At 53.5% G+C, this 13,960-nt stretch overlaps 1 protein-coding gene across 4 annotated transcripts in view; it reads right to left on the reverse strand.

Annotated features, from left to right (window-relative positions):
* Positions 1-1,149: 1,149 nt before the first annotated feature.
* FAM3D (FAM3 metabolism regulating signaling molecule D) overlaps positions 1,150-13,960 on the reverse strand; it is a 33,060-nt gene continuing 20,249 nt past the window's right edge. For all 4 annotated transcript variants that reach the window (XM_039242467.1, XM_039242466.1, XM_039242468.1 and 1 more), the window contains 6 exons: positions 12,888-13,005; positions 11,521-11,579; positions 8,271-8,321; positions 5,090-5,174; positions 4,278-4,404; positions 1,150-1,521 (listed from right to left, as the gene is read on the reverse strand). In XM_039242467.1, the coding sequence (XP_039098398.1) occupies positions 1,432-1,521; positions 4,278-4,404; positions 5,090-5,174; positions 8,271-8,321; positions 11,521-11,579; positions 12,888-13,005 (530 nt within the window). In that variant the 3' untranslated portion in view covers positions 1,150-1,431. The remainder of the gene's footprint in view (positions 1,522-4,277; positions 4,405-5,089; positions 5,175-8,270; positions 8,322-11,520; positions 11,580-12,887; positions 13,006-13,960) is intronic.

Below are 13,960 nucleotides of genomic sequence, written 5' to 3' on the forward strand. Positions count from 1 at the left end.
GGTAATGGGAGTGTGCGGTGGCTGGGGCAGGGGGGCGGCGGCTGGCTAGGTCCCCTCTTCTCACTTCCTGAGCCAAGCCTGCTCAAAGTTGTCCCATCAGGCTTTGAACACCGATCTTCACCCTACTGCCACTGCAGTCCAAGTCCCAGCCACCATGGCTCCGGGCCGAAGGTTCCCGTGCTCTGTCCCCTCCACCCCAGGCCCTCCCGGCACATTTGAAGCCCTGTCAGCCCCAGGGCCCCGCGGCAATGGTTTACACAGGACTTGAGCTGCTGCTGGTCTGCTGCGCGGGGCATTTGCACCTCTCTGCGAGTTTTGCAGTCTCCCTGGTACACACCGCAGGAGCCCAGGTACCAGTGCTTTCTGTTCCCATGACCCCCTCACTTGGCCCTTCTCGGAGACCTCAGGCAAGGTCTTTGTACATGTCCTTTGGGCCTTACTGTCTCAGGGGGCTCCAGTGGCTGGTATCACGTCTCTTCGCTAAGGACTCTCTGCAAAGCCACAGGCGGGTCCCCTTTCCTCTGTAGGGCAGGCACAAAGTGCTCAGGAACTCACGTCAGCCCTAGCACTAGCGGCGCCCTCCCCAGCAGGCACCGGCAGGATGGGCACCTGCGCACGGCAGCAACCTTGCCCTGGCCAACAGATCTCTGGTGTGTATATTCTACATGGGTTCCTGGGGATCCTTGTGGAACTGAGCTCTACTTACCCACGACTGTACCACGGCTCATAACACCGGCTCCCTTTACCGGCTACTTTCCCTCCCCTGTCTTACTTCCCCACCCCCATTGGTGTTTTCTAGAATCACTTCCCCAGGAGGTCTTCCCTGCAGCCTGCCTGTTCCTCCCAGCCTGCCTCAGCTGGTCCCCCCCCCCCGGCTCTCGATTCCTCTGTCTCTTGTTCAAGCAGCAGGTGAAGACATGCTCCGTGTCCGGTCTTCTGCTCTCTCTAGCCCTGTGGGTCTTACACCTGACGCTGAGAGCAAAGGGTTCATTTCCTTCAGCGAGATCCCTATGAAAGCAATCTCCTTTCCAGCTGCCTAACCTGGTGCCCAAAGCCGTCACTGACCTGTCCCAGCTTGTGGCCCAAGCAAACCTGGCCTGGGCCAGTTCGATCTCAGGGAGAAACACTGCACATCGGAAGGTCCGAATGTTCATTCAAAACCAGCAAAAATAAGATTTAATTGGGCACCTCAGGTATGGGCAGTCTGTCCTTCCTCAGGAGTGAAGACAGGCTCTGGAAAGATCCCTGAGTCTGGCCACCTGGGGTGGGCTGCCTCAGCCCATGAGAGGGGTCTGCTTCCACACAGGGGCGGTGCACAGTGCGTGGGCCCCCCACCCCAGCACTTTCCACAGGCCGCTTGGCCCCTTCTCGTCGCCGCAGCCAGTTCTGACTCCTAGAGTGGCCCAGAAACTTCTTCGGTCCGCAGCCACCCTATGGGATCTTCCGGGGAACACAGCCCTCCAGCTCCAGCAGCTCTGGCCAGCCGTCGTATTTATTTTTGCCTGGGCTGTTCTTTAAGAGCTAGAGAGAGAGAGAGAGAGAGAGAGAGAGAGAGAGAGAGGAGAGTGAGAGACATGGCCCACAGGGGAGGCTGCTAGGGATTCACACCTGGATTTTCATTGTGCTTTAAACCCTCACGCCTTCACTTACTTTGTCCTGTCTTCACCTCCCATGGGGAAGTGGTGGTGTTGGATATACCCAGCCCATTTCACAGGTGGGGAAGCTGAGGCTCAGAGGCACTACAACTTGCCCAAGGTTTTACAGAGGGGATCAGAGCTCAGTCACCCCTCGGCGCCCTGGAGAGGAGGTGGGGATTACCAAGCGTGGGAGGCGGGTTTGCAGAGTGTTTGCTCCTCTGCCAAATTCTCCACCAGCCCCTCTAGGACACCCCCAAACAATCAGAACAATGAGAAGAAGCATCCTAGCAATTTATGAACACTTACCCTATGCCAGGCGCAAAGTACCTTATGTATTTATTCCTAATGGCAGCCCTAGGAAGGGGGACCATTATCATCCCATTCTACAGATGGGGAGCCCGAGGCACAGAGGCCCAAAGTAACTGCCTATGGCCACTTAGCTGGTAAGTGGCAGAACTACTTTGTAATATTAATTAATAATAAATATAGAGAGAGTAAAATCAGTTAAGATTGTGTTTAAAGTGCCTTGGCTTAGTTTACAGAAGAAACAAATGTAAACGGCAAAGTCCACCAGCGGCATAATTGTGGCTCACCCTAGGAAATGAAAGTAATTCTAGATGCTGCTTCCCTAAAGCCCGGAGCCCCATGTGTGGGAACAAAGGATTGGATGGCTGCCTCCGATTCATTTCTGGGTGATGGGTCCCAGTCAGCCCATCATAAACATCAGGTAAAAGATGGTGTTGACTTTTCTCGACCCGGGTGATTCTCTGTTGCTGTCTTGGCCCGGTTTTGATGAGTTTGGAAGCTGTGCTCTATGAAGAGCAGCGCCTGCAGCCTGAAGCCTCTTCCCTGCGTCCTGCTCCGCCCCACCCCGCACCTCGCACAGGGACGCTCTGGAGTTCTGCGCCCCATGCCTGTGTTCTTCGCCCCGAGGCTATCAACAGAGGGCTCCCTCCTTTTCTCCTCCAGCACAAACTACCATGTACAATCATTTTTTAAAAGTAATCTAACGAGGGGCGCCTGGGTGGCTTAGTCGGTTAAGCGTCCGACTTTCGCTTGGGTCATGATCTCGCGGTTCGTGGGTTCGAGCCCCGCGTCGGGCTCTGTGCTGATTGCCAGCTCATAGCCTGGAGCCTGTTTCAGTCTGTGACTCCCTCTCTCTCTGACCCTCCCCTGCTCACACTGTCTCTCTCTCTCTCCTAGAAATAAATAAAAATATTAAAAAAATAAATAAATAAATAAAAGTAATCTAACGACCTGAATTCGTTCTCCTCGAAACTCACGCATACAAACAAGGCCAGCATTTTCCAGATGAGGCAACAACCCTTGCAGCCCATTGTGGTCCCCCGAGCTGGAGCTCAGCCTCCTGGAGGCTGTCCCTCCCTGCCACCCACGGCCCCTTCCCTGGGGGCTGCTGAGCCTCTTGTCTGATTATTGCCTGGGCCTCCTGCCTGCCTTCCCCGGGCTCAGCCACAGAGATCTTTGTGGAGCGGCTGACCTGGATGACAGGTGCCTCCACATCACAGAGTAGCTCAGACCTGAGCAAGCTGGTTAAAACCTCTCCATGCCTCTCGATCCTGGACTGTGAGATGGGAGCATAATTGTACGTGCTTCATGTGGGAATTAAAGAAGGCGCTGCAGGTAGCTTGTTTAGGTGAGCCGGCACAGAGCAGGTGCTTGCTGAATGCTAGCTAATCTTTCTTATATATCAATCTGTTCTTGTTGCTTTCCCGCTTAAGCCTTCAATGGCTCCCCATTGCCTTCAGGATAGAGTTCACTCTCCTTGCTAGTCCTTTATGGCTCTTAGCTGCCTTCTGGGCAGAACTGAATGTTGTCACTGCCAGGGACTGGGCTTCTTCATGCCCGGAAAGATCTGGCTAGTTCTCCCACATTTTGGAATTGCTCTGAGCTGGGGGTGCACAGATGGGGGACAGGGAGAGAAGGTGCAGCATTTCCCTGTGGGCTCCCAATGCTCCCTTAACTCCCCTTTCCTGCTCTGAGCACTCCTGAGACTCCACTGCTGGGGGCCTCTCACACTCTGCTTGGGGACACCCCTGGGTAGTGACCATGGAGCCACACGTCACGGACCACTCCTGACCCCTTCCAAAGCAGGGGAGCTCTCCTGTGTTGTCCTCTTGATGCAAGTTTACCCTCTCCACAGGGAGCTTAGAAGGGGACAGCTCCTTTGGTCCAAACCTCTCCCTTCAGGCGGGGAGCCTGAGGCGTGCGTCCGTGCGTGCGTGCGTGTGTGTGTGTGTGTGTGTGTGTGTGTGTGTGTAAGGGGTGGGGCTTAGGTTTCCATTGGGACCAGAAGCTAGGCATCCCCCTTCTCTGGGCTCCCCTTTCTGCCCATCATGCAGGCTTCATCTCTTCTTTTCTCTTTTTTCCATGCCTTACTTGCCTTCATCTTTCTTGTCTCCTTTTCCTTCTCCTTTTTGGTACTTATCCATTTATTATGACCCACCTCCTTGAAAAACAGTCAAGGCCACTTCCTGCTCGAGGATTACCCAGTCAGGCCACCCTGACCTCTAGGATTCCCACACTGTTCTTTCCAAGCTATCTCAGTCCTTGTTCATCCATCCCCAGCACCTTCCCCCCAAACCCCCCGCTTCACTGGGACGGGGGGCCCCAGGAACCCACCTGCTCAAAGGGGCTTTTATTCTTGAGGTCTTTGGACCCTACGAAGACCCAGCTATCTCTGAAGCCCAGCTGATTTGCGTAAGAACTGCCCAGGTCGGAGAGGAGCTTCCGGATCTCATTGTTCATTCTGCAGAGGAACAGAGAGCACAGTGAGGTGGAGGGGTGGGGGAAGGGCCAGGTTCTCAGGCCACTGGCCTACAGGCAGAGGGGTGTTCAGGAGGAACAGGGCTCAGTGGCCAGGACTTGGAGTGGCTGGAGAGGTGTTAGTACAACTTTGCTTCTGTTTACAAATATACATGTTTATTTGGAAAATACAGAACATCACAGAGGAACTAAAACTTTGAGTCTCACCCCACTTGACATAATCACTGTAAAATTCTAATGTATTTCTTTTATGTCTCCCCCCACCCCCCGCATATACTATGGGATCCTACCACTGCTTTTACACACTGCTGCTTCTTTTCCCTCTTCATGTTAAAAGGTGAACATTCTGCCATATCCTTAAATTATTTTCTACATCATTTTTGATGCAGTATATCCTCTTTTATGTATATATAATAATACGTCACCTACCAGCATGTGTCATAATTTCTGTAAGCAGTGGCCTTTATAGGACAGGGACAGTGTGTCCGGTTTTTACTGCTGTAACCGAGGCTGTGATGGACCTCTTAGAACATGTGCGCTGTCTGGTTACTTCCCTAGGAGAAGCTTCCCGAAGAGACAGCCAGCAGGAGGCGGGAGAAGACCCTTGGGGCTTGGAAGCACTGGCCTTGCTTCAACCCAAGGCCTGGCAGGTGGAGGTTACCACTTACTTGGTCCCTGGGTCATCGTAGGATGCCACCAGCACCAGCATGCCCACTGGAATTTCTTTAAGGAATTTCACCAGGAGCTTCACATCTGGGGGAGGGAGGAAAGCAGGGTGCCGGTCATTTAGGGGAAATGGCCAGAGGTCATTCTCATTCTCTGCTACTGCTCTGATGAACCAGGAGTGGCCAGCGGCAGGCTGACACTGAGCTCCGTCTGAAGCTCCGGGGCCAGTAGGAGGTGACATCCCCGTGGAGCTGCCCGCAGCCCTTGTCCGAGGGAGAGCAACGTGCACAGAGCAAGGGTATCCTCATTCAGGTGGTTAAGGGTGGATATTGGAATTTGAAAATTCCACAGGCAACTCAGATGTGCAGCTAGAAGTGAGAGACATTGTCCTAAGGGTCCTTGGGGACCTACTCCCAAGGTACGGAGCACAGTCATCTCTCAGGAGCTCTGGGCTCTTTGCATACCCCCTGCGGCCCCCCTCTACACTGGTTAACAACCTAACTTGTCGGTCCTGACTTTAGAGGACACACCCACTGGACCACAGGCAACTCAGGTCACTGAGAGAGAACATTAGCGTCTTACAAATCTCCAGCTTACACCAATGGTCAAGCTTCCCTTTGTGTCTTGAACACCTCACTGCAGTTGCAAAATCTCTGCATTTAACAGAGAACAGGCCTAGCACGTGGGGGAGGCATCAGCCCCCAGCTCGCTTTAAGGACATGGATTTGTTTCCTTTGAGCTTATCTGCACAAAAAGTGGTGACTTAGGACAGTGATATAGTTTCCTTTTTAAGATTTTTTAGGTTTAAAAAAGTGAGCTGAATCAAAGGAAATTACTAATAATTCAGATGGTACTCTGGACACGGCATAAAGTGTGCAGGTGGCTCTTGAATGATTGAGGAAGTGTGGGCAAGACTGGCCTAGTGGGAAAAGCAGGGGTTATAGCTGTCACACAAGGAAGATTAGTAGTCCTGCCCATAGAAATTTTGTAAAGAGTAAATGTGACAATGACTCTGGGCATACAGGAAGTGCACTATAATGGAACTGCAATTATTAGCAGCAACTGCAACATAATTTTGGGGGCCCTGTGCAAACCAAAAATGTGGAGCCTTTGGGGCACCTGGCTGGCTCAGTGGGTATCAAGCAGGTGACTCTTGATCTCTGGGTTGTGAGTTTGAGCCCCACACTGGGCATAGAGATTACTTAAAAATAAAATCTTAAAAAATATGAGGAGCCCTTTGTTAAAAAATTGTTAAGAATTTCAAGATGGCAAAGCCAGAACATCAAACCAAACCAGAGTTTGCTCTCAGCACAGAGCCCCGTAAGGCCACCCTACCCACAGGCCAATGCCCATGAACACAAGCCAGTTCTTGTATTCCCTGGGGATCCCTTGTCCCTAGGGGAGGAATCAAGTCCTGAAAGCCAAGGTCAGCTGCCAACCAGCTCAGTAACACAGAGGCCTGTGTAGTCCGTGACCACAACCTGTCCTCAAATGCTTCTGTTTCCGGGTCCCCATCAGTCGTGGTTACATCCAATTTGATAACAGGGCAATATAAAATTTAGCTTCTTTTAAATTATTTTTTCCTCTTTTCATTCTGACAATGACCTCCTTGCTTCTGAGTCCTGTGGATGGAGTGAGGGAGGAGGGAAGGGAAGGGAAGGGAGAACACTGAATGAGGCCCCCAGGTCCTTTCTCCAGCCAGTCCATGCCACCCCCTCCCCCCCACTGATCAGCACAGGTTCCCATTCAATCTCCGTGTCAGTCTCACGAAGTGGACACTGTGAATCCCCCCTATTTTATAGATGACAGAACTGAAGTATCACCTGACACAAGAAGTGTCACCTGACTCAGCCTGAAGTCTTTGATTCCAGAGACTGTACCTTTTCCATAAACCTGACCCTAGACCATCCTGAACACCTGTGTGGGGAGTGGTCCTGGACAGAGAACAAACGACACTCTCTGGCCCTCGGCCCATAGCCTGCCCCACATTCTTCTCACCCCTGTCTTTGCTCTGTCCTGCACCAGGAGAGGCCTTGCCTGCCTGCATGTGGACACTCCTAGTCTGCCTGTCCAAGCTCTGTCCACACCACCCTCCCCTCCAGCAACCACCATGCCCTGGCCACCCCTCAGTCCTAAGGGTGTGTCTGTGGCTTCTGCCCAAGGGGGTACACCTTGAAGAGGTCTGCGTGGGCCCTGATGCAGGCTTCCGGTCGGCACATCCTCTGGCCTACCTGTGAGGTGGGACTCAGGTGGAGGAGGGCCATCGTAGGACCCATGGGATCCTTTGAAGGCCTGGGCACAGGACAGGGTGCCAGCTCGTGTCTCTAAGTGTGGTCACCTTCCAAACATTCCCAGCTGTGACTTCGGGCACCAGACTCCCATGTGCCACATTTCAAGGCCTCCTTTGTTTGCAAGGCCAAGAGGACTCCCCACTTTCTTGCTGCCTGGCTTTGTCCACCCTGGGCTTGTGTGGTTAGGTGGGCATAGTAGGGTAGTGATGCCCGAGCCTGGAGCTGCCCGGGGGCTGCAGGCACAGGAGATGTGAGAATCTCACAGGAGATTCATCCCCTGTCCTTGGGATGAATGGAAATCCCTGCAGCCTTAAAATATAATACCCTTTACCTAGGAGAGCAAACTGGGCTGTATGTCTTTGTCCTTATGCACACATGCCTGGCCTCCACCTGCCAGCACTGGCAGATCTTTGCCTGAAGGTCTTCTTCCACCTCCAGACCTTCCTTTGTGCCCAGGCCAGAGTGTGGGAAGTGCCGGGGAATTAGGGGAGGGAGCACCCCAGCTCCCTTGCCCTTCTGAGACCTCTGTGAGCATGTATTGGACACTGGCTCCTGAGTCCCAATTGCCCGCAGTGTTCAGCTTGGTGACACATCGTACTGGCTCTCTTCCTTTCCCTGTCTCACTTCTCACTGGTATTTCCTGAGGTCGCCTCCTTCCAAATCAGCTGCTGCACTGGAACCCTTGTCTCAGGATCTGCACCCAGGAGAGCCCAACTAAGATGGTAGAAAGGAATTTCAAAGACAGCAGGATGGCCTTCCACCCTCACCATGCTTCTTTCTGGGTGTCTCCGGTGGAAACCAAAGCCCAGCTTCCTAATACCCCCCTGCTCTCTTGCCACAGGAAGGAACTCAGCGCACCGTGGGACCTCAGGGCCAGCAGAGAGATGCCTACCTCCGGAGTACATGTCGAAACATTTCTGTGTTAGCACCATTCCTGAGGTTCCTGGGGATGAGAGAACAAAACTGTGATTTCCTGGAATGTGTCATCGTGCCTATCATTTTGCAGAAAACGGCTATTCTTTAAGGTCTAAAAATAGACTAATAATGGAGTGGGGAAAAAAAAAGAATAATAATAAAGTCAGGTCCTGTAGAAAGCATGTAGCACTAAGTAGGTGCCCACTAACTTTTGGGCTGATCTTAGAGGTGCAAGAACATAATGGTTGGAGGATCTCTAGAATTGAACAGTATCCCGCCAATCTGGGTGTGTGTTTTGCCTTGCCTCTTCCTAATGCACCACTTAGTATTTTTACCTCAATTTTTGCATCTGAAAAACGGGCTGTAAGAACTAAGCGAGATGTATTTCAAATAGGTAGTAAGCACAAGATAAATTTCAGCTGCAGTAGTAATAGTAATAAAAATAACTACAGTCGTCATCATTATTCCTACCTAAACAGGAAATCTGCAATTTGAGTCCTCCGACTCTGAAAGGCAAAGGGATTAGTGGGCTGAACTGTACTCAGTGTTCTGAGTCTAGTAATCTGAATTGCATTTGTGGGTTTTGCAAAGGGTCCAAGTCCTACAGAAAACCAGGTGTTCTGGGAAAGTCGCAGTTCTCAAGTGCAGCCACTAGATGGGGGTGTTGCAGAGGGGATGGCAGATCTACATTTTCACCACTGGTCCCTTCCCCCTCTGCTAGCTTGTGGATCCGGGAAGAGGGTGGGGATGGGGGCCTGGGTAGTGGAGGCTCTCCTGCTGGGTGGGGAAGTGCACACTGCAGCCCTTACTGGATTCTCAGAGCCACTAGTGTAGGGTCCTTGGAAGGGGGGGGAGAGGGGTCTATGTACACATGAAACTGATCATGTGCATTTGTGGATTTTTCTGGAATTAGGGGGAGGAGGTGCAGTATGAAGTTTCTTAAAGGAATCTCTGCCCCCTAAAAGGTTGATAACCACCAATCTTTACCGATCTTTTTGTGGGCTTATTATACAGATGAGACCCTGAGGCCCTCAGAGTGATGCGTTAGACTTCCCCGCAGCTGGCCTGCAGTAGGTGCTACATAGATGTTTGGAGAGGTTTTCAGTCTAGGGAAGTAAGTAGTTCAGCTGAGTGATTAAGACCTGGAGTCAGCCAGATCCAGGTTCAAATCTCTTGGCTGTGTAACCTTGGGCAAGGTGCCTAACCTCCCTGAACTTCCATTTCTTACCTGGGACGTGGGTATATTGTCCATAGCTCCATTCTAGCATCGGGAGGAGGCTGAATGACACAGCACACCGGGAATGCTCGATGACTGAGCTATTGGTGTTACTGCTGCTTGTGCTTGTCTTTGTGCTTTGTGATGGGGGGGGGGGGGGCCGAGGCCTCAGTCTGAGCCGGTCTCGTGGGACGCTATTTACAGAGGCCTTCTCCCGCAGCGGCCCATTTCAGGGAGGAGACAACCAGCAGGCTGCAGCCAGGACCGGGGGTGGGGGTGGGGGTTGAGGGCGGCGGTGGTGGGGGCGCGAGTGGAGATTAGATGGAACAGCCCCTGTAAACTGAGACTCCTACAGTTCAGCTGGCACAGCCTCCCTGTCGGAAGGGGCCGCCAAGGGAGGGAGTCAGGCCTTGCTCAACGTCTCCAGACTGGAGGAGGCAGACCCTGCCGGGCCCCCTGTCCCTCCCTCCCCTCTTCCTGGGCCGCCTTCTGACCTCCCGCTCTGCTTTAGGCTTTGACCTTTCCCCTGACTCGACAGGGTTTCTTGGCAGAAGGGAAATGTCTCCCCAGGAGCAAAAGGCGTGTCCCACCCTACCCTGTCACTTCCTATGTGTGTTCGTGTGGTCATGACACACACAAGCTTGGCCTTTCCCTTTGTTCCGGGAAGTGGCTCTTAGATTCAGGGAAATGGCCTCCGCTCTCCATCTAAGAGCCAGAGGCAGAGAGAGAGGAGGGTCTTGGCTGGGGCAGACCACCTGGTCCCTACTCCATCCCTGTAAGCCCACTGCTCCTGACATATGTCCCTGTTTCAGGTATGGCTAGCAGCTGGTCTTCCCGCTGGAGATGCAGGGTAGTGAGGCTGTCTGCCTTCCTCCAGGTCTCTCTACCCCCAGCCTCCCTACTTCAAGCTGGAAGGAAGTTTCCGGAATGCAGGGCTGGATCCTCATGCCCTCCTCAAAGCCTTTCTGAGGCTCCCTATTGACCGGAGCTTCAAGCTCACACTTCTTAGTAGAAGGCTTAGCCCCTCACTCTCTCGCCCTGCCTGCCTCCCCGTCTGTACCCATCATCCCTACCCTCTTCTCTGTGTAGCCAGGAAGACCCTGTGTGGCCCCCAAGCCCTCTCCCTGCTCCTCCCTTCTCTGCTTCCTGCACAGTGTTGCCCCTGCTTCGAAGGAGCCTGCCCCGCTTTTTCCCTGGCCCACCCCCGCGATCCTTCAGGCCTCACCCGACCAGCACCCACCTCTGGAAGCTTCCCCTGACTACCCCCATCCCCAGCTATATGTCCCAGCTCTCAGAGCTGTGCTTCCTCCTTCAGAGACACCCCAGGGCCTGTTCTTCTAGTTCATGGCTGACCCCTAATGCTTCTGTACAGGGCTTGGCCCACAGTAGCTGCTGTCAGTACTTGTCGAATGAGTGAATGAAGGTGTGCGGTCAGCTCACGATCTCACATTGCTGTTGGTCGTCCCCCAGGGTTTTGTGTGTGTTGGTTTAGGCGGCACGGCCTCGAGGACAGGCTCATGCTTCATAGAAGGGTATCCTCCCGGGGAGCCTAGGTGGCTCGGTTGGTTGGGCGTCCCGACTTCAGCTCACGCCATGATCTCACGGTTCGTGGGTTCGAGCCCCGCGTCGGGCTCTGTGCTGACTGCCAGCTCAGAGCCTGGAGCCTGTTTCAGAGTCTGTGTCTCCCTCTCTCTCTGACCCTCCCCTGCTCACGCTGTCTCTCTCTCTCTCTCTCAGAAATAAATGAAATGTTAAAAAAAAAAAAAAAAAAGAAGGGTATCCTCCTGGGATAGTTGCTCACGGTGGGGGCCTGGTCGAGAATCTGGTGGTTGGGACCAGGCCTTTTAGACCTTCTGTCCCCACAGGCTTTCCCTCTTGTGCACTGCTGGCCCCCCGCTCAGTAGGAGCTGAGCCAGTGTTGGCTGAACGAAATGTGTAACCACCTCCCCCTCTCCCCCTCCGCTCCTGAGAGCGTGGAGGGGGCTGTCTGGGGGATGGATCAGCAGCTCACCGTTCACCAGGGCAATGTTCAGGCCTCTGCCCACATTGTTTTTCACAGGACTCATGATCCTGAAGAAGAAGAAAAACAAAATACAACAGTCGGTCCCAAGCGTGGAAGGAACACTCTGCTTTCGTGACTCGGGGACTCCACGAGGGCCCACGTGGTGATCGGCAGCAGCCCTGGGAGGCACACAGAAGAATGTGGGCCATCTGCTTTCTCCTGGAAGTGAGCGGTGGGCTGGATTCTCCGAGGAATTCTCATGGCAAGCTTGGACCAGAACAGTCTGCTCAGGAAAGAGAGAAGGTCCCTGCCTGGGGCTCTGAGGTGTTCGGAGTGGGACCAGCCTACGTCCCCCAGCAGTGAGGCCTGGCTGCTGGGATGAAGGCAGAGCCCAGAGCGTTGCTGCCATCCTGCAGAATCGGGGATGGCGGCATGGAGCCCAGCAGTGGCCCTCCCTGCCCAGCACCCACCCAGCCCTCTGGCGCTTCTCGGGAAAACTGTTCTGGTAGTTCTCTTAGATCCAGGTAGTTCTCGGGACTCACCTCACTCTCCCACGCCTGGATCACAGTCATTGAGCCAGGCATGGTCATGTGACCCAGACCAGCCAATGAAACTCAGTCTTGGGCCTTTTGCAGGGATAATTTGGGTAAGAGAAAGCTATCTTCCCAGTGGGGTGCCAGCCTGGGCTAATATGGCTGCCAACCACTGGCCTCCCTCCTTTACATGAAGCAAACCATTTTCATGTCCCCAAAACTGAATTTGACAGAGGAGAACAGAGCTAAAGACGGTATGAGAGGGAGCCCTGATGACGTGGTTTGCAACCCTGGATCCAGCTGGTCCTGAAGCCTGCTGTCTCTGTCACTAAGTTCCTCATTTTGCCTGAGTGAGTTGGAGTTAGGTTCAGAATCCTGACTAAAACACCCATCTCTGGCTTCTTTAGTAGGATAAACTTACTGTCCCCTGGGCCTTTACCACCTGGCTTGGATAATGGGTACACAGTCTTTCTCTCACACCTAAGTGGAAGTTTTGGAACCTGCTGCATCTGAACTTTGGTGCCTAAATCTTGATATTGAACCCTCCCCAGAGGCATCCACGTTTACAGGAAGCCCAGCAGTCTGGGGATCACACAGACCTGTGTTCAAATCCTGACTCTAATGCTGTCTGAGCCTCAGTTTCTTCGTCAATTACAGCCCCACCTCTGGGAGTGTTGGGGGACTGAATGAGATGAAGCCACAAATCATCTCGCAAGATGGAGATGCATCAGCCCAGAGTAAAAGGAAGCCAGTGGAAGATATGGGCTGCCCTCAGGGCCTGCCCCTGCAGCCTCTGACTTTGTGAAGGAATTGAAAGAAAAAAAAGAATCACAAGAAACTTACACCTGGTTTTCGAAGCACATGGTGGGGCCCACAACGTTGGCGGCCCCGCTGCTGATTTTAAAGGCGAAGAACTCTTCTGGGCAGGGCTTGGTGAGGCCACACTTGGTCCTGACCACCGCTGTTGACGGAACAAGAGCAACTTAGTGTCAGCAGCTCAGGGAGGGGGAGGGGAGGGGCCAGGGAGCAGGCGCAGGACGGAGCTCAGAGGCCTCCTCCAAGGAACCTCCGCGGACCTCCGCCTGAGTCAGAGGGACCTGCCCCTTTCTGCACTCCCATGATGCCTCCAACAGTCCCCCAAAGACTCAGGACACTGGCTGTGTGGTCTGACCACCCTAGAATCCATTTTCGGGGTTCCCTTGGAAGCTCCGGCCCCGGTGCAGTGCCTGACTCAGCGCACAGCACCCCAGAACTAGCGTGGAGTGACGAGCGGTGGTTGATAACCAGGGTCGTCATGATGAAGGGGTCTTCTTGAGAACCTCTCTCGAGGACTCCACAGCAGCCTTTTGAGCTCCAGAGGCCCCCTGCTGACAGCCTCCTGGGGACCCCAGCGTGGTGGGTAGGACCCCTTGCCAGCCAGGTTCCCAAGTCTTCGACCTCTTTGCGTACCAACATCCTTCTCTGAGAAATGGGATAAATTGGGTGCCTTCCCCACTGGGTTCTTGTGAGGAATAAGTGGGTAGAGGTGCTCCGGCCATACTGGGTGTTCTTATCACTCACATAATGATCATGCTGAGCACCTGCTATGGGCCGGGCCCTGGGAAACAAGGAACAGACAGGTGGTTCTGACCCTCCCGCTCCGAGCTTAGAGTCCACTGAGGACTCAGTAGGTGGCACCTGTGACCACTGTGGCTGCCATTACGACCTGTGCCTTCCCCACGTGGCCCTCAGAGGGCAAACCCGGGGGCAGGGTGTGAAAGGTGGGAAATGTACATAGGACCCACCCCCCAAACACAGCTGAGCCACTTGGGCCTCAATCAACCCTTTGTGAGCTGGGACAACCGTCACCTGTGCTTTTGGCCTGAAAGGCTTTAATTTATATTCATTCCTGTTTTTTTTTTTTTTTAAACACCACC

Source organism: Hyaena hyaena, unplaced genomic scaffold (assembly GCF_003009895.1).
Source record: "Hyaena hyaena isolate Hyena2069 unplaced genomic scaffold, ASM300989v1 scaffold_212, whole genome shotgun sequence".
Taxonomy (NCBI): domain Eukaryota; kingdom Metazoa; phylum Chordata; class Mammalia; order Carnivora; family Hyaenidae; genus Hyaena; species Hyaena hyaena.